Genomic DNA, 27929 nt, shown 5'->3' on the forward strand with positions numbered 1-27929 from the left:
GGCTAGCTGCCATATCTGGATGGAGACACAGGATGTGGAGACAAATGAAGAAACGAAAGTGATGGTAAACAAAACGTCACACAACCACGCATGTTAGAGCTACAGTAGGCCTACGTTACATCAACAGTTACATAAAATAAATTGGTTGTGGAGGCTTTATTGTCTTTGCAATTTATTGTTTCTTATATGTGAAATTAAAGTAAATAACAGCTTCACCTCCATGTGAAATTTGGCACAGTGGTAGAGGGTCACGGGAGGATGCCAATGAAGCAATATTACATCAATTGGCCAAAGGGGGGCGCTATAGCAACCGATTGAAATTGCAAACTTTGAATGGACATATCTCATGCCCCGTATGTCGTAGAGACATGAAACTTTGCACAGAGATGCCTCTCCTCATGAGGAACACATTTGCCTCAAGAACACATAACTTCCGCTTATATAGATTTTCCACCATTTTGAATTTTTTGAAAAACACTTCAAATCGATCTCTTCCTAGGAAGTTTGAGTGATCTGCATGAAACTGGGTGAACATAATCTAGGGACCAATATCTAAAGTTTCCTCTTGGCAAAAGTTGGAAAACTTACTAAAACTGAGCTTCTATAAGGCAATGAATATTGCGGAGGGCGTGGCTCATCACATAAAGGTGTTTAACATCTCAAGGGTTTCACCCATCACCACACAACTTTGTAGGCATATGACCACACATAATCTGAGGGGACCCCTCCATTATTGACCCCATCAAACTGTCTGTCCCACGTTTTTCTACTCACTGACGTGGTCAATCTATGTGAAACTGCACATAGGCACTGAGGATTGACATAGGTAGAAGGTGACAAAGCTACTTTAATGGGTTCAGTTGACTATTCAATCTGCAATTTCCTATGACCTGTATCCCAAACACACACCATGTGAAACTGTACATGGGCAACTGTGCACTCAATGGGTATGGACTAGTAAGTATAAATCCTGCATCGCTTTTCAGGCTCTACTCAGGTGAATTTCACACCTTGATTTCTGACCAAATACCTGCAAAAGTAACGACATTAGTTCAGCGTTTAGCTCAATTTGAATGTGGCGAGAAAGAATTCTATCAACCATGAAGACAAAAGGCCAGAGAGGAGACGCCAGGAGCAAAATGTTAAGATTTTATTTACAAAGTCCTTTTTGTGTGTCTTTTTTTGTTGGTTTTTCCTTTAACTTACAGAAAGTAAAAAAAAAAGAAAATAAAAGAAAACAACATCAACTAGTCAGTGTAAGTGTGAAGGATCAACTGGATCTCTCTACTGAGCAGGAAGAGAAAAGAAAGGAGAGACGGAGAGAGAGAGACAGAGAGAAAGAGAGTGTCCCCAGACAACCATACAAAATTAAACAAAAACAATTTCTCTGAAAAAATATTTCTTTTAAAAAGCTCTGTTGGCAAAAAAGAGAGAACACAGTTTGCCCTGAGCGCGCTCGGCCTCGGGGGGGGGGGGGGGGGGGGGTCGGGATGTGATCGCTGTGTTTGACTGTCCGCTGATGACATCACAGAGCCTGTTGGGAGGGCGGTGATGACATCATAACAGCTGGCTCAGTCCCAGGGTGGGTGTCAGAGGAAGATGGTAAAGGACCTCCCACGAGCCCTCGTTCTGTCTCCTTCCACAGCCCCAAATTTTCTCTTTATTGTTTACGTGTTTACAAAATAATTACCCGGCCATGTCAAAAACTTGCTGACACTGAGATTTACTTGACAGTTTACATGGTCAACGTCTCTCGTGATCAAAATAGTTTCTTATCTCACAACAACAACAACAAAAAAGCAAGAAAGCTCATGTTTTTGTATGGAGATTGATTTGTGCCAATATCATCCGTGTTATCTGTAAATATAAAACAACTTCTGCAAATACAAAAGTGATTTTTAAACTCACAAAAATATTTGGCAAAATAAAACATCAGCAAAAACACAAATTTCACAAAAAAAAAAAAAAAAAAAAAAAAAAAAAAAAAAAAGCTGTGTGAAATATAAATCTGCCAGCGTAGAATTGAAATCCACAAATAAAAAACTGGATTCACAAATATTTCTTCAAATGCTGAAAATGTTAGAAAGATATTTTTAATTTATTTGTAAATAAATTTCTTCACAGATTTTTTTTTATTTGTGGAATTTGAGCATTTGCAAAACAGTTTTGTGTTTAAAATTATTTTCTGTATTTGCGAAAGTTTTTTTTTTTATCTATACATTATTAAACCTCCGGATGCGTTTACTTGTTGTTAGCGGAGTAGGAATTTGTACTTTCATTTGTCCTAAAATTTCAATCATGTACCACTTGACGAATTTATGTGCAGAGACATAAAAATGGGGTTAAAGTAATAATACGACTGTGTTTTACATGTTAACATCATTTACAGATGCAGAAAAATGACAGTTTGTAATTCCTCGTCTAAGGTTCTGGTCTGCAAATTTTGGCCTTTTGTTTTGGGAAAAAAAGGGCTTTTTAAATGTAATTTTAGAACAGAATTCAGCGGTCACCAAAACGCCTTCTTCCTACATATTCTGTCAGACGTAACAGCAAAAACCAATAACCGACTGAGTTTAAGTGTTTTTTGTGAAATAAGATTCTGATTCAAATCAGTTGGTATGAATTTCTCTGAAAATTTAAGTCCTATTAATGTCACAGAGGTACTTTATGCTGCTTTTCCTTTTTAATTACTGAGCAGTGAGGTGCCTCAGCTTTTCAAGTTCTATCCATTGTAGATTCACTTATCAGTGACAGAGAATTTACAGAACATTAACGCAATAACTGAATAAAAATGCCCAAAGTTTTCTGGTTCCAGCCTTAAAAATCTGAAGATTTCTGCTGTTCTCTGACAGATCTGACAGTTTACTGATAATATTATTACATGGTTGAAAAACCAGACATCTGGAGACGTGACTTTCAGACGAGACATAATAACGACTATTTTTTATGATTTTCTGACGATTCAGAGACAAAATGATGAAGTGAAGAAAGTTCTGATTTGTTTTGTGAATCTGAAGATCTCTCACGTTACTGTGCCGAAACACGAAGATGCCAGAGAGTATTAACATTTAGGAGAAATATATTTGCATAATTAGATGTTTGTTCATCAGGGTTGCAGAAGGTTATTTTGGGATCTGATAATGTGAATTTGAAAAGACTGAAATAACCAAATAGTGACAGACTTTTGCATAACGGAGAGAAAGAAAAAAGAAATATGAGCAACAGGTGTTTTGATGTATTAACGGAAGTTGCAAACGTGTGTTTCGGTCTGCAGGAGGAGGCGAGGGCGCAGTGGGAGGTGACCGGTTTGATAAATGGAATGCAGCCCAGGAGTCACTGAGTGAAGGGGAGGAGTCAGAGGAGGAAGGCGAGCTTGGTGGGGGGTGGGGAGAGGTCATGTAGGGAGAGGGGGAGGGGGTCACCGGGCGAGAGGTCAGAGGGGTTTGTGGGGTCTTTGTGGGTCCTTAATCATCATCTTCATCATCCTCATCTTCAGGGTCCCTCTTCCTCTTCTCTCCTTTGGCCGGAGACGAGTCCTCGTCTGCAGAAGAGAAGCCACAGGTTCAACAACAAAAACAACACAACCAGGGTTTGAATGTTTTAAAATATTTTGAACTCATCACATCCCGAAAATATTCAGTGTGACTTTTTCTCCCCACGAAAATCAGGATGAGTTTGATTTTAAAAAGACAAAAACTATGGAAGCCCATTTCTGCTAATTTGATGAAAACATAAAAAGATACTTCAAGTAATTTTAATGACACAAATTAATGAGTCAGTATCTTAAAAAAGACTTAATATCTTTAAAATAAAGATAATTCTCAAAATGAATTAATATCTCAGGATATCGAGTTAATATCTAACAAAAATATCAACTTAATATCTCAAAAACAGTATTAATATTGCAAAATATCGACTTAATATCTCAAAACAGCTAGTCAAAAATAATCAAGATATCTCAAAAATATTGAGTTAATATCTCAAAAATACTGAATTAATATCTCCAAATATTGAATTAATATCTCAAAAATATTGAGTTAGTATATCAAAATATAGAGGTAGATTGTCAAAATTATGATTAAGCGTCTCAAAATAACGAGTTAGTATATCAAAATAGAGTTAATCTCAAAAATGTCGAATTAGTTTGTCAAAAATATTGAGTTAATCTAAAAAAAAAAAAAAATCGAGTTAGTTTGTCAAAATGATGAGTTAGTATCTCAATGAGTTAATCTCAAAATATCGAGTTTGTCAAAATTATAATTAAGTATCTCAAAGTTACGAGTTAATATCTCAAAAATAGAGTTAATATCGCAAAAATATTAAGTTAATATCTCCAAATATTTCTAGTAAGTTTGTCAAAATATCAAGTTAATCTCCCAAAAAAAAAAAAAAGTGTTAGTATCTCAAAATAACGAGTTAGTATCTCAAAAATAGAGTTAATATCTCAAAAATATCAACTTAATATCTCAAAAACATCTAGTTAGTTTGTCAAAATATCAAGTTAATCTCAAAAAAAAAAAAAGATGAGTTAGTATCTCAAAATATCGAGTTAGTTTGTCAAAATTATGATTAAGTATCTCAAAATAACGAGTTAGTATCTCAAAAATAGTTAATATCTCAAAAATATCAAGTTAATATCTCAAAAATATCTAGTTAGTTTGTCAAAATATCAAGTTAATCTAAAAAAAAGAGTTAGTATCTCAAAATAACGAGTTAGTATCTCAAAATATCGAGTTAGTTTGTCAAAATTATGATTAAGTATCTCAAAATAACGAGTTAGTATCTCAAAACATCAAGTTAATCTAAAAAAAAAAAAAAATTGAGTTAGTTTGTCAAAATGATGAGCAAGTATCTCAAAGTAATGACTTAGTATCTTGAAACAATGAGTTAGTAAATGAAAATAATTGATTAATTTTTTCCTTCAATAATCTTAGTGTTAGAGTCTCAGAACATTGGGTTAGTTCCTCATCATTTTTCTGACCCCTCTGATCTTCGTATTAGCGTTTCCTGTTCATTTAATCATGACGACATAATTTAAGTACAACAACTCCTTTTTCGGCAAAGGAAATACAAACATGTTTTAGCTGACACAGATGGACTGAGGTGTGGCAAAAGAGCCACACTGTTACTGACCATCGTCCTCGTCATCTTCCTCATCCTCGTCATCGTCTTCGCTGTCTACGTCTCCGTTCACCTCTCCGTCCTGCAGAGAGAGAAGCTGCTTGTTAAGATTTTCGCTGATGGATGAATCCCGACATTCGACTTCAAGAACTCAACAAACTTTAAGGTTTAAAATATGAAGACAATCCACGTCTACAGTCCTTCAAGCACCTCAAGAGTTACTGTCAAATACAGGTCTGCAGTTAAACTCTGTATTTCGTGGATGTTGAGGAACATAAACTGCTTTAAATGGCGCCTCTACATATTAGTACAGTCGACTCTGAAGGCGAGACTTGCTGGCGGGCTACGTGCTTACGTCTTAGCCTTTAATGAACATGCTCGCACTGGTCAGTCAGCCCTAGCTTCTTTCAGTTCAGTTACATATAGATCCTTTGTTAATATGATGACTACATCATTTACAAACTTAAACAGTCTTTGGATATAATGTTCACATCAGCCCCAGACCTCATCGTCAACACTGTCATCATCTTCGTCATCATCTTCAGCTACTACATCCTCCTCGTCATCCTCCTCCTCCTCCTCGAAGTCCTCCGACTCCCCCTCTGGAAAACAGATGGGAATAATTGACAATGATCATAAATAACAAGAAGCATCAATCTCATTTATTTTGTTCCATTATGAGACCATCTTAAATCAGGGCTCCTACACATTTGTAATTTCAAAATTCCATACTTTTCCATACCCTAATCTCCAGACTTCTCTGCGTTTTTTTTTTTTTTTTCCAGAGAATATAAAACATCTGAGTAAATATATCTGTGTATTATATTTCACATCATATTTAATTATTCTTAATAGGCGATTGTAGCCAAGTACTATAATGGCATGCAAATAAAAACTGAGGTAAGTTCAATGTTTGGGCTGAGGCAAAAAGGTTGGGACTCTGGGTGCAAGTGATGCAGTAACGAGATGTCGGTGTTTTATCCTTTCATGTGGCTCAGAATCGCCTTCTACCCCTTGTTGGCGATGTCAAACGATTTCACACAAAGCTTGCATCTAGCTGTGTGTGTGAATTGGGAATCCTTGGCCAACCAGGATTTATATACGGTATTGTCAAGCCATCCATTCAAAAACTTGCATCTACCCATTATAACCACGTGAAACTCGTCTTCTTGTTGAAGGTGCAGTGTTGGAGTGAAACTTGATACCTGGAGGAGGGTCATGGGGCAGCGGACTGGACATACCACTTGTCAATCAGGTAAAAGGAGCGCTATGTTTTCTGAGATGTTTGCTCTCACACAAACTGTGCTTGGCCCAGCATAAAACACGATCCGGATTGATTAAATTATTTTTGGAAATACCTAATTTTCTATTTTAGAAAACAGTATTTTAGAACAGTGGTAATAGTCTGTAAACATAAATATTTTTCCATACTTTATTTTTCATTTTCCATACTTTTTAATACCTGGAAATTGATCAAATTTATTTCCATACTTTTCCATACTTGCGTAGGAACCCTGTTAAATGTTTATATGTTGCTTTTACCCAAGCCCTCCTCGTCCTCATCATCGACTCCGTCACCCTCTCCGTCAGAGTCAGACGCCTCACAGTCGTCGATGTCATAGCCGTCCAGGTAGGTGAGCTGGGGGAGGAGCTTGAAGATGGACTCCCTGTAGTCACCCAGGTTGGTCACCTCGCAGTTAAACAGGTCGAGACTCTTCAGCTGGGGCAACTTTTTCTGGAGGGCAAATAGACACAGACGTGATTAAAGCTGAAGGTAATGCTGTGGATTACTAACACTTTCGTGCCAACACACTGTTTGGGATACAAAATTCATCTGAACAATTCATCTCTACAGATGAAGAAAGAATCTTTCGTTTCACTTTTTCCTGAAAGTCCTCAAACGAGACAACAATAAAGTCCCAATGTCCTCAAACGAGTACTACCTATTTAACAGCATTTTAGTTTGTTACTGTTGCTAATTTTTGGTCAAATTTGTTGCCATATCCAACTACAAGCATTATTAACGATAACTAAACAAGTTTCAGCCATAAAATGCGATCAGGTTTTGGACCATGTCCACTTTTGTGTCAGGATCGGCTGCAGACTGACTTGGCAGAGATGGCTGCCATCTTGTTTTTACATGGATTAGTGTACTGTGCTCTTACTACCACTAGGTGGCACAACAAAAGTGTCCACGAACGAGGACAACAGGTTGAGGTTAAGCAGAATGAAGCATAAGGTTCAGTAAACCCAAAATGTGCTGTCCTCATATGAGGTCACAGACACGTTTTAATATTTCAGCAGTTGATAATATTTAGGGTCATGAGGTCTCAGACTCTGCCTCCACCCACCAGAGGCTCCAGGGTGCTGATGTCTTTGAACTTGTTCCCACTGAGGTTTAGGTGCGTTAGGTTCACCAGCCGCTCTGCCAGCACCTCCAGACCGCCTGATATCCTGTTGTCACTCAACTCCAACTGCACAGAGGGAGAAGAACAAAGGTTATTTTCTGGTGCTGAAACAATGAGTGAATGAACAGTCGTCAAAACGATCATTAGCTGCTGCCTTGTTGGAGCAATACTTCCAATTTAAAGCTGTCTGAGTCAACAACAATAATCACGACTGCTTTGCTACACAGAGAAGTTCAAATACCATAAATGATGATTAAAAGGTTTGTCATTATTTTTTCAATTAATTGTTTTGGCTACAAAATGTCAATAAGCAGTGGTGGTAAATAGGGGTGGGAATCACCAGAGGATCCACAACACGATATTATTATGATTTTAAATGTGTTGCAAAATGCTGAGTATTGTGATAGAAGATATTGCAATATATTACTTTTTAACTTTGGAAAAACTTTGCAAAGGAAAACTTTGTCAACATCTGTTTTATCTAATAAGATTAATAAGTCATTTTTTATCTAGTGGACTGAAACATAATTGATTATATTATTATTATTATTATTACAATATGCTACCTAAAGTTTCATCATTTGAATTTGCAATATTAATCATTTGTATAATTTAAAAAAAGCAATACTTGGCACTGTGTGACGATACGATATCTGTCACAAAATTATCGCGATACTGCTGTATCAAATCCCAGAGTCCAATGTTACACTGGAACTGGATATAAGATATCATCAATTTGTCATTTTATCTTGTTCGACGTTTGCGTGAAATTTTATCGTAGCTAGCGTATGTATTCTTAAGTTATAGCCAAAAATGTGTCAGTGACCTCTGACCTTCAACCCCACAAACTGTAATCAGTTCTTTTCTGAGTGAAAGTGGACGTTTGTGCCAAATTTTAGAAACCCCCTCATAGAGCTGTGTCATATCATCTCCTTTGCGATAATATTAGTAAATTTTTCAATTTGATAGAAAAAATTCATATCATGATACTCGCGATATTTCGGCTTGTTGACATATGACATCACACTGTTACCCACGGCAACAACAAGCATGGCTGAAAGCAAAATTATTGGCAACTACGCGGTGGCTCCAAAAAGGGGAGCAGCTTCAGTAGTGTGGAGTAAACTGTGGCGACCAGAATGTTTTATGAACAGCTCCGGACTTCTCGGAGTCTTTCTCAAACTCAAGTCTGATTTATGGTCCTGCATTAAATCAACGACGTACCTACGTCGTAGGGTACGTGGCTACACAGGAGGCTCGCCGTAGCCCCCGGCGTAGCCTGACGTGCACCTCGCAAAAAATGTAACTACACGTCAAGGTGACGCAGACCCAGCACAGACCGAGAGGGCTGTGATTGGTTTGCTTGGTAGCAACGCATTTCCGGTTTCGTATTTCCAGATTGCGCCATCCCTGCCATCTTTAAACATCTTCTGTTGCGATGTAGATGTTGCAGTATTAACATACTTTCTTCAACATCCAACAACTCCAACTCCAGCAAGTCAGTCTCTCTCTCTCTCTCTCTCTCACTCTCACTCTCTCTCACTCTCTGGAAAAGCCGGAAGCTAAACAAAGAATCAACTAGAGACGACGATAACCATTCAGGAAAGGAACGCAGCCCCCTACTGCTCTGGCGGTGAATTGCACCGCGATGAAATGGAGTGACGGAGAAGTTCGAAGGGTTCATGACGACGTCACGGCAACAACGTAGGTACGTCGTTGATTTAACGCAGGACCATAAATCAGGCTTCATTCAGTGGCTCCTCTGATCTTGTTGAGTCCAAGTAGACGTTTGTGCCACATTTGAAGAAATTCCCTCAAGGTGTTCTTGAGATATCGCGTTCACATGAATGGGACGAACAAAAGAACGGACAGGAATCAAATTCACATTCAAGACGTTGGGGCTGGAGAATATTTGGAATATTTGCTTGGCAATTTAATCCAAAAAAGTTCCAGATTAAGTTTTAGTTGATTCGATTTTTTTTTTTTAGCTCGACAACTTTGGACATCTTAACACATGAAGGAACTAGATACAAGGACGACCACGCTGAGCAAACAGCCACATGCTCATAAAACATTTATATTAATACTTGACATACAACAACATGAATCTTTCTGACACTGTCCAGGCTGGGTACGTTTGCTTCCCTTACCTTTTTGAGTTTGTCCAGTTTGGGGATGTCTGCTACGCTGGTCAGGCCGACATTGATGAGGCTGAGCAGCTCCAGATTTGAGAACTCATCTGTGATTCCTTCGATCTTCCCTTCACCAGAGCGACAGTTGTCCAGAACCAGCTCCTGGACCTGAAGATGAGGAGAGGAGTTAGTCAGCGTGGGTCGAAGGCAGAGTTTAGAAACGATCCATCTACACTGCTGATTCATTCACACTAAAACAACTGACAGTGAAAGTTACTTTCTTAATAATCAAATCAAAGCTGAAACTGGTCTCTTTCTTTAACAACTGTTGGCACATGCAGCACCGCTACACAGAAATCTGTTTCAAACTGATTGTACGTTCTTGTTCTGCCCGCTGTGGTGTCAGTATGACTAAATCACATAGTCATTTTTACACCTACGAGCTGCTTTGTGATCAAAAGTGAAGATGAGTCACAGAGACAAGAGCACAAAACAGTTTCCACTACACTTACAACCGTTTACTAGAATTTATTTAGAGGTGACGGGACGTATCATAAACAGTCAAGCCCATGCAGAATTTTTAAAAATCTTAAATTACGTATTCTTTCCTCAGATATTCACTGAATTAAATTAAAATGATAATACTTTAATTGACAAAAAGGTCCTTCGCAGCCATTGGACACATTTTTACTTGTTGGCTTCTTTGATTCAATAACAGAATACTGTTGCCCACCCAAAAAGTCAAGTGCTAGATATACCAAAGAAAGGTTGACAGCTTTGCTAGATTTTTTTTTGGCCTGTATGCCCACCAGTTTCAGCCTTCTTGTTTGCTTTACACAGTTTTATTTAGTCCTGATATGTGTTGATGTTTTTTATTTTTATTGTGTGTCACTAAGTTTAAAGGGATAGTTCAATTTTATTGTGTGGGGTACTCATCCACTGACTACACACTGAGGCTGGAGTCCGACACAGAAGTTAAAGACGGGGGTCTGCAACAAAAGCTGTTTTATTGTGGGCGGACTTGTTGTAACTCACTGCTCCGTCAAGCACTCGCTGCATTTTCTTACCAGCGGTGACACAGGTGGAAGTCTGCACCTGATTTATCGTCCATAGAACGAGGCTGCACGACCGACATTTTCAGAACAAAAGAGAACAAACTGCAGTGAGAGTCTCTCTTCATGGGATATTTAAAAAAAGCAGCTTTGTGCATTTAGTCCTTCTCAGGCAAGCTCAGGGGTTTAGTGTTGCTGTAGCCCACAGGAACGACGCTCCACGATGCTTTCCCCCTCCAGATATGTTCAGTTCACAGAATCCAGTCGAAATTAATATATATTTTTGAATGCTTGAAGATTCCCTCATTACTAAAACTGTATTTCATCCAAAAGAGACATTAAAACTAAAGTGATGGTCAAAGTTGTCACAGTGAAATTTAAGGTGTGCTGGTGGATTCACCTCGTCAACTCATGCAGTGAGTAACATTACAACTAAACGCTCCGCCTTAAAAGTTGGTGTCATTCTGCACCAGAACTGTGTGCCACGTACCCGCCAAAAAAAAAAATAAAAAAATGGAGGCTTAAGGAACGATTCCACTGGTACCATCCACGACTTTTTACAGTGGAGACAGAACAAATCATACCAAACTGAACTGCTTGATGTAAAAATCTGAACCATCTCTTTAAATACCCTTTTCTTAAAATAATTAATGAATTATGTTGGATTAATATTTCTTACTTTGTGAGCTAATTGGTATTTTGAGGGTAATGGAAGGCCGATACAAAAATGGAGCATTCGAATACTGGTTTGGACACTGATTACCGTGGCAACGAATGCAGCTTTGAAGCTTTAAAGCCCTACATGTATCAAACAACAAAATCCAGCCCTAATGAGATAACTAGAGCTGCAACAGACAATGATTTATTTTTTTTATAAGTACAGCACAACCAAAGCCCAAACGGTCATATTCAAATATATTACTTTATCCCATCAAGAGAACAAATCTCAATGATGCGACATGAATCTGCAAAACCAGGAAATACTCACGACTGACAACCAGTTAATTTAATGCATTTAAGCTGAAAAACTAAAGCTGCTGCAGCCTCTTTAATACAAACCAAGTTGTCAGGATATCACTAAGACACGAGTGCACCACGGAGGAGGAGTTACAGCCTGTGTCTGAGTGCACAGGACTCCTGTGCGGCTTCATATTGGAACGGATCCCGGCCGACACTCTGTTTATAAACTCCCAGCACATGTGACGCTGCAAAGTTAGCTCGCCTGCTAGCGCTCTGCTAACTCTTCCTCTCACTGATTATCTCATGTAATGGCCCCCAGAGTGAGCCAGGCGGAAGATAACACGGTTTATATGGGTTTAGGGGAGAAATAACAGCGACACAAGCACAAGGGCGCATTAGAGTAGTAGCCACTTTAGCAAGCTAGCGCTAGCACGCCGCTGGCTACGCGCCCTTAGCACGCAAGGGCGCCGACTAATCTCTGGAGAGGCGACAATATCAACAACGCCAGTTTGAGTTTTTAAATGTATAAACTGGGCTTTGTTAAAACAGACTAAACTCGAGTTTAAAATAAAATTAAATATGTAATTATTTAACGTGTGTACGTGTTGGGAGCGAGAAACAACGCGCATTTCCTGCTTTCCGCGTCTGCTGAGCGTAACGTTAACAACGGATGTCGTGACGAGACATTTTTGCCTGCTAACGTTATCTCAGCTTGTTCCACGATTACGTAACTACAATGGCCAATTTAGTTTGATCACAGAATACAATAAAGGCGGTTGTGTGTTTAGAGCGTGTGCCGCGTTAGGCAACGCAGACATAACCCGCCTCATAACTTTGAAATAATACGGCCCCAGATATTAGTCAGGCCCTGGAGACACATTGTGCCTTCCATTGCTGTAACAGGAGGTGCGTGCAAGTTTAGTTTCACACATGCAGCTTGTAACCATGAATTCACCGACGTGCGCTGCAGTTTGGAGCTATTTAATATTAAGTGTGAGCATAGAAATGAAAACAAGGCGGTAAACAGCTGCGCACCGCGGTTGTTTACCCGTCATTAAACTGCCGAGCTCCGGATGCGAATTAAAGTTCTTAACGGAAGCTGATAAAATCGTTTCCCACACTTTATATATCAGCTTCGCTTTAAGCAGTAAATGTACATTAAGGCACTTTTCGGGACCTGCAGACTCCCTGCCATGTGCTCGCCACCCCTCCTTCTCCGGCCGGTGAAGTTTACACCGCAAACCGATAAACAACAACACAAACCGGGCTACTCACCTCTGTCGGTGACCGGTTCCTCAATTCTAACCCAACCCTCTTCTTCATCTCCATTTTCCTCTGGTTTCTGCCTGAGTTTGGATCTCTGCGATGCGAAAAACTTGTTTCTCCTCGGTCCTCTCTCTTCAGTATCAACACGCGGAACCAGCGTGAAGCTAGCTAGAGTAAAAAGTACGACTTCCGGGTACGACTTCAAAGTAAAAGTGTCGTGAGCTCAGCGGAAAGCGCCCATGAGGCATATTTTGGAAATAAAGTGTATTTTTAACTGCAGTTCAACGCCTATTGGGTAACTGATAATTGTTAGAGATGTCTAGTGGCCTATAACGCCTATATTGAGTTGCTCAGTTTATCATTTATTTTAAAGGCCCAGTATTTCACTTCCGGTGTGTCGCTATCTTTTTTGTAGAGCTTGATGGTGCCGACGTTCCAGTGGCGTGCGCGAAAAGTGGGTCAAGCCGTGTGCTACTTCACTGCCTGCGAAGGTATCAGAATTCTGAGAAGCATAGAAGAATAAAGTATCACAAACGTGTTCTAAAGCTTATATTTTGACAATTATTATTTGTACGCTTGTGAAAATCCCTTCTCTAACAGCAAATCTCACCTTCGCGCTTGATTTACCGCGAAAAGTCTTAATCTGCCACTCTGGAGATATAAAATTTGAGTTTTTGTGGAGTGCCTGAACGCACAATATATTGATTTGTAAAAGGAGGGAAACGGCCGCAGGGGGAAAACACATATCATATCCACCGCGCCTCCAGCGGCCATTTTGGCTCATCACACGAACAAAAACAGTTGATGGCTGCGTTCAATAACATCCAAGTGTTCAGACTCAAGAGCCCCGCAGCTACTGACACAGTTTAGGTAGTATTCCGTACTTATTATATCCTTATGTAATATTTGATTTTCATCCAAAAAACAACATTACATGTACAAACAAACTAAGAAACATACTCGTTCCACATACAAAAAGAAAAACAAGAAAAAAATAAAAATAAATGAATAGTTTGAGTCTCCCAAAGTGAAACTCCGAGACCAGTTGCCTAGAACATACGGCCCAGGGGCCAGAACCGGCCCACCAAAGGGTCCAGTCAAGCCCTTTAGATGACTTTGCACAGCTAAAGTTGATGCACATGTGAAGGCTGAGAGGTTTCAGGAGCAATTTAAACAGTGAGCAGCATGTGGCCCCTGAGCTAAAATGAGTTTGCCACCCCTGATCTGGAGAAACAGACAGCACTGGTAGCCTTCCATTCCTTTAGAATAATTCACATTGCTGCTAACATGCGAACCATCAGGGACTTCTGTGCAGTAATTGGCAGAGCAAGAGAAGCTTTGGAACAGCCAAACAGGGTGAGCAGTGGGTCAAGTTCAGTCCAAATGTCCAAAGAGATCCTGTCAAAAGGAACAATCTCAGGACAAAACCAGGAAGTATGACCAAGAGTACCTTTTGTGAAGTAACATCTGTCACAGATAGCAGATACATTAGGACATATTTTGTCAATCTTTTCTTTGGAATGATGTAATGTATGCAGATTTAAACTGGTTTGAAGAAACAACAGTCACATTAGAAAACAAGGACACAGATTATAAGACAAGATGTTTAGAGCCAGGATGTTGTTTCATCAAAACAAAAAAAAGAATGAATTCCTTTGGTTGGTTTTCAGAGTTTTTAAGATTATTTTCAACAAAATGTCTGACTTGTGAATAACAAAAAAAAAGGTTTGAGAAAGAGATAAAGTTTCAGCTCAATGAAAGATGCAAAATGATTATTTATGTACAGATCTGCAGCTTGGTCAGACTGTGATGGGGTAAAATTATGATTAAAACAAATAGGAGAATATGCAGAGAATTTAGGAGCTTGAAGAACACTTTTGATGTGCTTTAAAAATTCTGACAAAACTATCTTCAGACAGATGTACTGGATAATCCATGGTGGAAAACAACAGAGCTGAAAGAGAACCGTGTCTCATAACGTGGGACTCCAGGTGCAGCCACTTGGGGGCATCAGAGTGCTCACATGACTGAGGAAACTGATCTTGCCAATAAATTAAATGCAAAATAACAGTGTTGGACAGTGTTGGTTTTTACCAGTTCAAATCACCTGGTCCGTTTGTTCTGGAGAGGAAGATTCCAAGTAAAAACCTCTTTAATGTCTGCATCTCAAGTTATCAAAGACAAAAGGTGAGCACACATTAGCAGGTGATGGGTCAACGGACTGCCTCAGACATGCATAACAGCATAGGAGAAACACTGATCTGTAACATGACACTGCTTTCTTAAGTGTGTATACCGGTTTAATCACGTGGGCCATTTGTTTTTGGGAGGAGGAGACCTTAGCGGATAATTCGGCTCCCTGTAAAAACCTGAACGATAAACACTTTATGAATTCTAACTGGGAGAAGTTTCAGCTGGTTAAAATCTGCAGTCTTCTCCACTAGATGCCACTAAATCTGAGCATCACAGAGTGTTGTTCCTGTGGGCTCCAGCAACACTAAACCCCTGAGCTTGCCTGAGAAGGACTAAATGCACAAAGCTGCTGTTTTTAAATATCCCATGGAGAGAGAGACTCTCACTGCAGCCTGTTCTATTTTGTTCTGAAAATGTCGGCGTGCAGCCTCGTTCTGTGGACGATAAACGAGGAGCAGGAGCAGAATACAGTGAGTGCTGGACGGAGCAGTGAGTGACAACAACCCCGCCCACATTTAAGAGGACTGTTTGCAGTGGAAACGCTAGGGTCTAGGTACCATGTCTGAAGGGTTACTGTTTGCTCCAAAGGTACCATACCGAAAGTGTTTGGTGCAAACGGGGCTTCAGTCTTACACACTGTTCCTTTAAGTATTAAGTCACTGTACATGCTTCCTAAATACAGAGTTCATGTGAGGTGCGATCTACCGATGAAGGACAGATTGGAGTCTGGTTGTCTGCAGTGTCATCATAGTGTTAATTCTTTATTGTCATTACATTGTAGATCATCTTCACGACAAGCAGTTATACATACAGTGGTCTTAGATTATATCACCGTCCAATACGAGGAGAGCAACAGTTAGAGTTAGTATCACAGCTAGGTTTTTCCACTGACCACACCCCCCCCCACCCCCAAATATCCCCTCATCACCCCCTCCTCCACATCATACACCAATGTATTGACAATCGTCAAATACGCCACAGGTGCCGAACCAATAAATAGGACACAGGAATAAATAAATAAATACATACATTACATAAATAAATAAATAAATAGCAACGAGGTGTGTGTATATACTCACATACACACGTGTAGCTCACCAGAAGACACCAGGTTCCATAGGCATAGGGGGCTATTTTACAGCCACAAGGCATACAGTATAATGTCACACAGCCACAGGCCAGACCAAGGCCACGTTAGCAACCTGCAGACTGCAAAGCAGCTACGACAGCAGGAGAAATCCCATTGGTTCAGTTAAATCTTGGTGGGTGGGGCCTAAAGAAAGGCGCAAAAGTTAGCTAAACAGATAACTCAATAAGATACCTGATGAATGAGAATTGTTTTTTTATTGTAACAAATTATTTTATCTCTTGAATGTTCATTTAAGTTTTTAACCTCAAGACAGATGCAGGCCAGCTGTTTCCCCTTGTTACCAGTCTTCATGCTAAGCTAAGCTAACGGGTTGCTAGCTTGTGGTTGATTCAACATGGCAAATCTGACGTACTCAAAGACTGCTCTTGAACTTTAATTGCAAAGACCATGAGCTTTTAAAGTTCATAAAAATAAGAAATATGGAGTTTTGAGATTAATGTAGATTTCCTGTGTCCCCAATTTTCTAGCATGTGTTAAGCGGCACATGAATATAACGACAGCCTGATACAAACTTCTGAGGTATGGAGATACGTTTGTTTCAACATCATTTGTGTGAACAGATTGACAATCTGTGCACTAATGTGTAATTTGTAAATCTAATACACTTTCCACAAATACAAAAAAAGTAAAATTTGTAAATTCAAAAAAATATTTTGCAAATATAAAACACAAAATATCTTGAAATACATTAAATTAATTTACAAATAAATGTAAGGCATTTCACATCTACAACTTTTGAACAGATACTTGTAAATCAAATTATTATTATTTTTTAAATCTCAATTTTACACTAGTGGATTTCAATCCAACACACACTGAGTTTTTTTTAATTTATTCGTGTATTTGCAGATCTGTTTTATATTTGCAAAATATTTTTGTGAGTTGATTTGTCTGAGTTGTTTTATATTTACAGATTACACATTTACACAAGGGTTGTCGATGTGCTCACGCGAATAATACTGAGACAAATCTACCTCCATACCTTCGAAAGTTTAGCTAAACCAGTTGGAATATTTCTATTTTCAGAGCTGCTTTACTTCTGAGGAAAGTCTGGACGGCTGAAGCTTCAGTCTGCAGGTTTGGTTTGGATTTATTGTACTTGATCTGACAATCTGAGAGCAATGCTGAAATTAAAACCGAGGCAGGTAACGTGGCCGAGGTCCAACTCTCATTAAGGTGAAAAGGGAAAATGGAGCGTAACACTGTACAAGTCCCTCATTGAGGTTAGAATACATGTCGCCATAGAGGGCAAATCAGCACAAAAGAAAAAGAGAAAATACAAATAAAAGAGGAGAAGACCAGAAAAAAAACTGTTTGGAGAAGGTGCAAAATAAATAAACACATTAAATTCAAAAGGCCTTAAAGCACTTTGTAATCGGAGAGGAGTGCTATACAAATATAGCTCAAGCAAGTCAAAAGATAAAAAATAAATACTGAACAATAGAAAATAAGGAGTATGAGTTCACACAGGCTCCAGCAGGACAAATATCTCCCCATTCTGTTTTGTTTTCTTGTTATTTTTTTGGAAAACCATCTCAAACAGCCGTAAAGACGTAAAGTAGTTCAGTTGCATGCAGCTCACAGACTTTCCACAGGCGGACTCAAGAAAATCAAGTTTCAGACTCGGAACAAACAGACAAAGAAAATCAAAAATAAAAACACTGAACACAGTTGTGCTCCAAACCCCCGTCTTTTACAACAACCTGGAAGAGTTACAGAGAAGCCGGCATGTGGCAGAAAGCGAGTAAGTTACCGAGTGTTAGTATGATTGTGTTGCTGTCACATACTGTGTGCTTTGGCAATGCAAGAGATGTCTAAGTGGTGCAGCTCCAGAGATAAATCCACAGTTTTCCCTCAGAACCATCTCTTTCTTTTATTAAAACATTAGATTTTATTGTTAGATCATCATTATTGCCTTTGTATTCAATAATTATTGACTGCTGATAGATTATATTTAATCTACGGTTAAAAATGCAGTTTTTTTTTATTTTTCTTTGTTATTATTTGTGTCGAAACACCATTATAGCTTTCAAGAGGAACTCTGAAACTTGCCCATGCTCAAACATTTTATAAAATATTTTCTTCTCTGCGGCAAACCTGATAAATTATTACTGTCGTCAGCTAACTTGTGAAAAGCCGGCACGATCAGCCTATTTTATGGCTATTGGATAATGGACTGTCTTAACTTGCTGTAATGCAATGTTCAGAATACACCTTCGGAACACAAAATAAGAAGTATCTGTACATCTTTAAACACCAAAAGGTTCTTAATAAATTCTATGAATACTTTGATACCTCATACCTATATGCTGAACGTGACATGAGATGTCTTGTTTTGAAACAAGCTACATTTTTCTCCAGTGTGCATTACGCAGTGGTGGATTTTGGGTTTGGAAAAAAGTGACAACATACCAAGTAAAATCAGGGAGTTAATTTTTGAATTAAAGAGTCATTATCGCTGACATAAGTAAACATTAGGTTTTGGTTGAAGCAAAGTTTGGTCCGGTCCATGCTCATAAAGCCCATGCTAAAAGAAATTAGCATGGCTGTTATTGTGATACATCACAGTAATACTTAAATATATGTCAGTGATTTTTCACAGTAAGGAAAAGGAAGAAAATGTGACAAAAATTATGCAAAGCACAACCATTTTACATATAAACCGTCCTTTAAACAATGGATGCCAAATTAATTTTAAATATGTGACATTTCTCTGTATTTTAACAGACTCTTACATTTAGGATGAGATATTCAGGCACTAAATACTTTTACTTTTAAGTATTCTGCTCAACTCTGCATCACCAAAACACAAGTACGGGAATGTGAAGCGAAATGCTGGTTAGCTGCATCTGGCTCATTAGCATTAGCCGTGCTAGCACACACTCCTGCTGTTGTTTGACAAATTAATAAATAATGCCTGAACAGAAAAACCCTAGGCTTTTTAATTTAATAGCACAGTCTATGCATTTAATATCAAATATAATATTCATTAAATGTCAGTTTTTATTTTTAGAAATGTTAGCATGGTAAATGAGAACAAACATCAAGGTGATTAGCTTTAGCTTCCTGTGTACACCAGAGCAGAGAATTTCTGAGTACGGCAGACCTCCAGTCTTTGACACTATTCAGATGTTTTATGTACAATGGAGTCGATATAAACCCAGCACCACACTGAACGTCCTCTCCATCAAGTCATGAATGTAACAGAAAGTTCTTAAGTCCTATGTTTGATTTTAACAGACCAACAAAACATAAGTACGGAAGAATACAATTAAACAGATCTCTTAACATTGCTGGAACATTTCCGTTGACTCAAATGGAGTCATCTCTCTTGATTGTAAGACTTGTCGGCTTGTCTTGTAGCTACTAACAGTTGTTAGTGTTCAAGCTTCAAGGTTCAACATGAGACAAAAAACAGTAACATCCAAATGTTAAAAATGTTCTGCTGCTATCAAAGGTAAAACACGAGCTGATGGTTTCCACTGCCATTAAAAGGTCAATGTGATTAATGTGAAATCAGTGATAAATAGTTGAATTACGAGACAGCCTTTAACAATAAATGACCTTTTTTCACAAGGTCTTTCTCAGAGTATTATTAGTACTATTTAATACTGCCTTATGATGAACACTTCTGAGACATACAAATGTGTACAGTAGGTAGCTCTTCAGTTACAGCCACCAAGGAAGTCCTGCTTTTCTCTGTATGTGACGCTTCCTCCAGGGAACTAGCATGGCTAACAGGAAACACCAATACCAACTGCTAAACTGTTTAGAATATTCTTGTCTTAAGGGTTCTACGATGTTCTGGTTATGCCTGAAAATATGAGAACACTCCAGGATGTAAACAAATTCTAGAAATATTCTTATACAGTTCAAAATGTCACCAAGGAACTGTTAAGTTCAAAAGTTTCTTAAGTATAACAGGGCGTTCTTGAACGTTGTCGAGACTCTGGAGTGATAAAACATTTCTAGATCATTGTGTGGGCAAGAACGCTGTCAAGGTTCTTGAATGTTTCCATTACTCCTGACTATATGAGAACACTCCAGGATGTTTACAGAGTCTAGAAATATTCGTATACAGTTCAAAATTTCACCAGGGACCTATATACCTCAAAAGTTAAATGTAATGCAGCGTTCTTTAACGTTATCGAGATTTCAGAATGATAAAACATTTCTATATCATTCTAGAGAGAAGAACGCTGTCAAGGATCTAGAATGTTCTGATTACGCCGCAACATATGAGAACAATCCAGGATGTTTATGAGATCTAGAGACATTCATATACAGTTCAAAATGTCACCAAGAAACTATAACGTTCAAAAGTTTCTTAAAGGTAACAGGGTGCTCAAGAACATTATCAAGATTCCAGAATGATGAATCATTTCCAGATCATTCTGAGGGCGAGAACGCTGCCAAGTTTTGACACTCGAGAATGTTCACGAAGTCCAGAAACATTCTTATTTAGTTCAAAAGTTTCTTGAATGTTATCAAGATTCCGCAATGGTAACACATTTCTAGATTATTCCTAGGGCAAATATTTTGTCAAGGTTCTAAAATGTTCCCCAAGGTCAAGTTACCATTGTTGTAGTCTCAATATACAGACTCTACATTCAGTGAATGTAGAGTCTGTAGGCAAACCCCCGAGATCTTGCCTCCGGAAGAAGAGCGGAAGAGCCCTGGTTTCCGGTTGTAGGCTGTTTGTAGTCCGCGTGATATTGACCAATCACGTTTGAGCCGGCTGCAGTTGTTGCCAGGTTAAATAGTCCGTGCGGTGAACTAACGAGGCGGAACATAATTGGCGTCACTGCAAACTCTGAATCCATCGCAATGGTTCAGCATATTTACTTATATATAAACGGAAGTCGGAAACGAAAATTCGCCTCCTCCACCCAAATCAAACCGGAATGCCAAAAAATCGCCGTCTACTGGAAGTCAGACGGCGAATACAGCCGATGGGTTCCGAGAATGCCATTGTTGAAATACTTAGGTTGAAGAATTTTACAAAGACCCAGATAATGTTCTGCGAAGTGTAGAATGTTGCTGAGATTCTAGAATTTGAAAGATGCTAAGAGCCGTCTGAAGGTTTTCGAATTTTGTCACCATTCTGGAATCTGATGTCTTATTAATGTAATATTAATGACATTCTGTTTTCTTAAGGGGCCACTGAGCAGCAGCCTTCCTCCAGATAACTGCAGAAAGAGGACTAAAACTGGTGATTTTAGAATGGCTACCACTGATCACACAGTCCTGCATGCAAGAGCCACACATAAGACGAGTTAACAACCATTTACTCCACACAGTACACACAAAACACCGTGAATGGGTGACTGAGAGCAGTACACGGAGAAAAAAAAGCATCTTTTCCTCTATGTATACTGGAGGAACCAACCTGGCGAAAAAGTTATGTTCAATACAACTGGCCTGTCCTGGATTGTGTTAACATGTCGCTGCTGTCTGGTAAATCATGAGAGAGCTTTACTTTTCAGCTCTGGAGCTTACAAGTTTAATGATGTGTTGAATGACTCCTCCGATCCTCACACCTTTAAAACCTTATATGATAAATGGCTTTCAGAACAAGTGATCAAGTATTCTCTTTTTCATTCTGGAAAAATCTACTTATTGCAGATACGGCTTTGTTTCAAAGGTACTCTCCCGAAAACTACATCTCACATAGCATCTTACCACTCAAATTTCTGATTTGGCTGGTTCATGCATACAGCCACTGAGCTGAGACTCTGTGCAGACTCTTGAGGAAGGCAGAGTATGTTATAAGAGTACGAGAGATACTTAAACAAAAGTAGAAGGGTCTGGTGACCTAATGTAGCTCTGAAACATGGTTTAGAGGCCTGCATACAGTATGGAGCCATGCTGAAAGGCAGTGCTAGCCAAGGAGGGAAGAGAGAAAGAAAGAAAGACAGAAAGTGGGAAAGACTGTGACAGTTGCTGAGAAATCTAGGGCTGAAGAAGAGCACAGGAAGGCAAGTCAAGGTAGAAAAGACAGAAGTACTCTGAGAGAAAAACAGCAAGAAACTTAAGAAGAGAAGAAGAAGACAGCATCACAAAAAAAGCTGTCAAGCAGGACTTTGTGCTGGCTCGGTCATAATAGAGTAAGAACAGGTCGAAATGCACATACAGACACATACATGCACGTACATTTACACCGTGCCTTAAGTCTCCAAAGCCTCATTGGTTTCCAGTGCTGCCCGGCTGAGCGGAGCACGAGTGAGTAAGCGCTGTAAAAGATCATCATCTCTTCGTCCTCTCGTCCCTCTCAATCCCTCTCTTCTACCTCTCTTCTGCATCTCTCACGCTAAAATCCTCCTCCCCCTTTCTTCTTCACTGTCCTACTGCCTCGTCTCATCCACCCCGTCTTCATCTCAGTCATTTCAGTCCGTTTTGTGAAAGCAGAATCGCACAGAAGCACAGAAGAAGAAGTAGAAGGAGGGCGTGGTTTGTTTTTTTATGCAAATACAGGCTGTTTTCAGGGGTGTCTGGATTGGTCGAAGGGGTTAAGGGCCAGATCACTGGCGGGACCTAATGAGGGAGCGGCACCAGGATATCCACGTAGTTGATGGGGAAGAAGCCCGACTGGCCGTTGATCATGCCCTCGTACCAGTTGTCATCGATCTGATTGGTCAAGGTGATGACATCGCCCTCTTTGAAGCCCAGCTCGCCTTCGTTCTCTGGTTCGAAATCGTAGAGTGCTCGGCAACAGGGCTGGTCCATGGGGGCTGTGGGGGGACAGACACAAACAGTATAAGAATTGTGAATGGAATGCGACGACCTCTAGTGGTCATATGAGCTGAGCTGACACGTTTCAAGCCCTTTGTGGGCAGTGGTGCCCCCCAGAAATTTGTCATAGGGGTAGCCAGAGGGGGTGACTAAAAATCTTGAAGTGGCCCACCAAACCCAAAAGCCATGACTGAACTTCAAGAATTTGATTATGATGTTGAAGTACATGTCATATGTCAATATCCTCCTGAGACCCTGCGTCCCCATATGAGGACATCACATTGTGGGTTTACTGCACCTTATACTTCATTCTGCTTAACATAGACCTGTTGTCCTCGTTCGTGGACTCTTCTGGGGCAAAAAACACACATCGACACAGCTCTAATGATAAATACAGACTTGCTGTGATTATGTCTGTCTGATTCTAGCAGAAGGCTGTTTGACTAAAAAGCAGATATGATGAGTCTAAAAGTCAACAGCTGTTGTAGAAATAACACAAAGGTCTTTGATGTGGTCAAACTCTCATTCTCCCACCCAGACTGCTCTCCCACCCTGTACCTGGTGATCTTCCTGGTGATTTGGCCGAGTGTATCCCTCCGTTGTGGCTCTCGCTGGGGGGCAGCAGCTCCAGGGTCATTCGGGGTTTCGGAGTGTACTCCTTCCTCGGTTTATTTGACACCTCTTTTATCCTGGGTAAGGGCCAGACACAGTTTAAAAAAAGGTTCGTCTCACCACGTGAATCTTCTTTTATTGGGTTATTTTTATCACAGGTGGGCAGAGGGATCAATACCTGTCCTCCATCTTACTGGAGAGCTGTTGGAGGATTTCGGCAGAGCGAGTGTGGTACTCCAACTGAGCCTGAACCAACGCTGCCAGCTGGCTCACCTGCTCTATCTGCAACACACACACACACACACACACACATGCATAGTTTTTTTTTTTTTTTACTGCAGCACATCCTGTTCTGTGCCCATGCTGGGCCGGGGTCTGCTGCAACACAGCATGGCACAGCGCAGGATCACTGCCCTTTGTTTTCCAGTAGTTGTAACCATAGCAACAGAAAAAACAATGTCAACCACAATCATCACAGTGAATATTTGATTATATTGAGTCATTTTCTATTATGATTTCCACGTTTGTTGTTTTCATGATTCATTGCGGTTTAAAAATGATGTTTCCCCTCAGGGGATTAATCTGATTAGATTTCTGTTTCCATTTGATTTTTTGTCGTTGTTTTTCCAAATCAATTAGCTGTTTCTTCTGCAGTAAACGTCCACTGTCATCACTCACTGGAGCAGAGACATTTACTGGACTTTCAACGCAGTTTAATGTTGGCGTCATTGGACAGAAATCTCATAATAACCTTTGAGCATGGTACAATTGTGGTTGGAGGGAAAACTAGACTTCTGCACCTCCTCTTGGCTCCGTTTTCAGGCTTCAGAAAATCTATCCTATGATGGGAGATGGGAGCCAATCACACATCATTTCAGAGAGAGAGCGTTCCTGTTGGCTGTTCTACAAATGCAGATGATTCCTTCAGATGGTGAAAGCCTGACTCAGTGGCGGAGAATCCTGCGGAGAAAGTTGTTGTCCCAGCATTGGACACAGCTGCCTACACTGCGGAGCAACTCTTTGAACCCAGCAGTAGATATGGTCTGTCAGAGCCTACATTGATACTTTTGCTTATTGTGATGTCATTTGTTAGAGTATCTTCAAATGCGCCACATCCCTAAAATCTATACATCCTAACCTAAAATGTTACACAAGTCAATAAACTGTAATAATTTATAAAAGTATTGACATTGTGTCATGACAAAAACACAAAAATCAGACGTTTTGATCAGATTTTACAAAATAAAATCACAAAACATATCGATCCAAAAGATTTTTAAATTGAGGAACATAAACAAAATATTTCTAAACACCCCATAAGTTATTTGAACTATGTACATTAGTATTTGAGATATGCTCATTTTTATGAGCAGAGCTCAAAGGCGTAGTGATAGTTTCATTGTTCATTTGGGGTTTGCACCACACGTGACGTTGTGTAATGGCGTCACTACGAGCATTAACATGACGACATGGCAGACAGAAGTCTTTGCTTTCTGCTGCTAAAAGACTGAATGCTTTAGCTATTATGGTTCTTATTTTAAATCTGTTTAAACAGGATCATGCCAACAATGATCTCTCGTGTCCGTCCACGTGTTTAAAGGTCCATTTTTAAAGGGCTAACACTAAGTCTGACAATAAACGATGAAAACACGTGTCAATATTGGCGAAGCCTCTTAAAGATAGAGAGAAAATGTTGCTTATACTTTAGCCTTCTGCTAACCAGAGCTAAAGGCTCACGGCTGTGGCTTTATATGGCTAACAGTAGCTAGAGCCATGAATCACAGTAGGTTCTCCGCCTCACTCCCTGCCACTACAGACCACCCCACTGGGAGGAGAGTGGGCGGCAGCTCTGGAAACACACCCTGAGTCAGCGGTTGCAGCAACCTGAATCCAACCAGCGCAAACTCCCCACTGGATCAGCAAACTTTCTGTTGCTGCCGACACGAAGGTTAGACCTGGTGCTGCCTCTGGCCATCAGTGCGCTTTGACACCCGGCACTAGGGGGTTTGAGCTGGTAGAATTCAAGCCGCCCAAGCTTCCAAGCTTCTGCCCACTCAACTCCCAGAGAAGTGGGCCACAGCAGCTGGCTAGCTAATTCTTGTCTTATTTGTGGTCGAATGAACAGAGAAAGAGCTCTACAGTGAAATCAGATCAAATAAATCGACATGTGGGAAACACCGAGTTACTGAATGAAGTGCGATATGCCCACGGGTGCCTGGTGGGAGGGGCTTAGGACAGAAAATAATTGGCAGATCAATCGATGATGAAAACATAAATTAAAATGAAACATGAGAGCACCCTTACATCGCTCTCCAGCAGGTTAAACATGCTCTGCTCTGCGATCTCTTTACTCTCGTCGAACTTCTCCAGCGCCTGTTTGATTTCATCGTCCTGGACTTTCCCCTGACGCTTCTTCTTGTAGTCAAAGTCCAGGCGGCGGCCCTCCATCTTCTTCAGATGGTGCTGTGGTGGAGGGGAAACAAGGCAGGAGAGGAAAATGAAAATCAATGCAGAGAACACGTCTGATTCATTAAGATAAACAGGTGTTTTATTTACCTGTATCTCTTTGAGGTCTTTGTCGTGGAGGTTCTGCAGCGGGTCAATGAAGTTCTGTTTGACCTCCATGTCCAGAGCGTCCTTTACCTCCCCGAGCTCCTTCATCGCCTCGCTGGCATCGATCAGCGCTAAACCTGGAAGGCAGGGATGAAGAAAATGGGACAGAGTAAAAAAACACATACTCATTTTTTCATAGACAGTTTTACATGACTTCTGCTTGGGTCAGCTTGAAACTCTTGTATGGAAGACTAAAGATGCTATTATGAGATGAAATAAATAAAAACAGAAATGAATGTAGACAGAAACAATAAATTAAGACATGATAAAAATAAAGTTCTATTAAATGTGCCACCATTGTACGGAGGACTAATAATACCATTATAATGAAGGGGAAATAAATAGAAAAATAAAATGAGCTTAAACAGAAAAGAATAAATAAGGAAATGATGAAAAATTATTCTGTGCGCAATTAAAGTATGGAGGACTATAGATGCCATTGTAATGAAGATGAAATAAATAGAAACAGAAATAAATGTACACAGAAAAGAATAAATTTGAAATTTATTCATTAAAAATCAAATTATCAAATGACAAAATTAGTAAAAACAGAAATAAACATAGATAGAAAAGAATTAATTAGTCAGTTTTAAAATAAAATTTTGTTTTGTGTGCCACTTCTTTATGGAGGACTAAAGATGCCATTATAATGAAGAAGAAATAGTAAAAACTGAAATAAACGTAAACAGAAAAGAACAAATTAGTAAATTAGAAAAATGAATGAATACAAAAACAGGTATTTTATCAAGTAAATACATTGTATTCATTTATGTTCTATTTCCGTGTATATATATTAATTTTTATTTAATTTTTTTCATTATTATCATTATTATTATTATCATTTTACTCAGTCATGTATTTATTTATGTGTTATAATGGCAGCTTTGTTCCCCCCTAATGTTGGGCAGGAGCTACAAATTAAAAAGGCAAATCACTGTATTTCTGTTGTGATAAGTTGAAATAATAAACCAGTTTTGCTAACAGTCCTCTGCAGACATCTTCCCACGATGAATTTATGCACCCTCCCACTTACCAAAGCTTGACTCCTCCCCTAACTCCCGTCCAAACTTCAACATGGCGTCTCCGAGGACGGACTCAGCCTGAGGGTAACCGGGTCCCTTGTCCTGGCCGCGGATCTTTGACATGGTGTTGATCATACTCAGCTTGGCTCTGGATGCTGCGGAGCGGTGAGGGTCACATCATGAGTCACAGGTGTGTTGTTTCAAGCTGCATGTTGTGTCAGTTTCACTGTGCGTTTCCTACCTGGGTTAGGTTGGAGGTACTCTGTGGTTTTGGTCATGATGTCCAACACTGCTCTGCTGGTGACGTCCACCTTCTGCAGGACCAAAAAAATCAGGAGTATTGTGAGAAACAAGCACACAAACCTGCTGAGGAGATGATTGGTTAATTGGTGACTCTAAATTGTCCATAGGTGTGAATGTGAGTGTGAATGAATAAATCTACCTTTTCCATTTCTTTGAAGTCATCATCTAGCTTGGTTCCTTCCGCCCCTCCAACCTTCTCACTGACTTTCTGTAAACAGGAAACACAAAGAAAAACAAAGACTTTAGTATTATGAACCCACCCAGAGAGAAGAAAGAGGCGACTGCTTCAAAGTCGTTGATGAGAGCAAACTTTGATTCCTGCTTCGATATGAAAGCGAGCATAGAGCTGCTGAAGAGGAGGAAAG

The 27929-nt window shown here is 39.7% G+C and overlaps 2 protein-coding genes across 2 annotated transcripts in view; both read right to left on the bottom strand.

Moving 5' to 3' along the window:
- Positions 1 to 1135: 1135 nt before the first annotated feature.
- On the bottom strand, positions 1136 to 13113 carry LOC117245958 (acidic leucine-rich nuclear phosphoprotein 32 family member D-like). The gene is made up of 7 exons (XM_033609596.2): positions 12949 to 13113; positions 9680 to 9829; positions 7473 to 7595; positions 6664 to 6856; positions 5626 to 5723; positions 5134 to 5203; positions 1136 to 3541 (listed from the first exon to the last, which is right to left on the bottom strand). Exons 1-7 carry the CDS (start codon positions 13000 to 13002, stop codon positions 3465 to 3467), a joined length of 765 nt encoding a protein of 254 aa, XP_033465487.1. The 5' UTR covers positions 13003 to 13113; the 3' UTR covers positions 1136 to 3464.
- Positions 13114 to 15872: 2759 nt separating this feature from the next.
- LOC117245915 (endophilin-A1-like) overlaps positions 15873 to 27929 on the bottom strand; it is a 47319-nt gene continuing 35262 nt past the window's right edge. Inside the window, exons 2-9 of the mRNA XM_033609523.2 lie at positions 27704 to 27772; positions 27503 to 27575; positions 27273 to 27416; positions 26183 to 26316; positions 25931 to 26089; positions 23805 to 23908; positions 23573 to 23703; positions 15873 to 23013 (exon numbers count right to left, since the gene is read on the bottom strand). Of these exons, the coding sequence (XP_033465414.1) occupies positions 22817 to 23013; positions 23573 to 23703; positions 23805 to 23908; positions 25931 to 26089; positions 26183 to 26316; positions 27273 to 27416; positions 27503 to 27575; positions 27704 to 27772 (1011 nt within the window). The 3' untranslated portion in view covers positions 15873 to 22816. The remainder of the gene's footprint in view (positions 23014 to 23572; positions 23704 to 23804; positions 23909 to 25930; positions 26090 to 26182; positions 26317 to 27272; positions 27417 to 27502; positions 27576 to 27703; positions 27773 to 27929) is intronic.

Source organism: Epinephelus lanceolatus, chromosome 22 (assembly GCF_041903045.1).
Source record: "Epinephelus lanceolatus isolate andai-2023 chromosome 22, ASM4190304v1, whole genome shotgun sequence".
NCBI lineage: Eukaryota > Metazoa > Chordata > Actinopteri > Perciformes > Serranidae > Epinephelus > Epinephelus lanceolatus.

Bases quoted from the DNA above. Each gene is read 5' to 3' on its own strand.
- LOC117245958 (XM_033609596.2), bottom strand. From the start codon at position 13,002: ATGGAGATGAAGAAGAGGGTTGGGTTAGAATTGAGGAACCGGTCACCG. The intron at 7,596-9,679 runs GTAAGGGAAGCA...CCCTCTGTGCAG, and splicing joins AACTGGACAAACTCAAAAAG to TTGGAGTTGAGTGACAACAG. The intron at 3,542-5,133 runs GTCAGTAACAGT...TCTCTTCTGCAG, and splicing joins GGAAGATGACGAGGACGATG to ACGAGGACTCGTCTCCGGCC.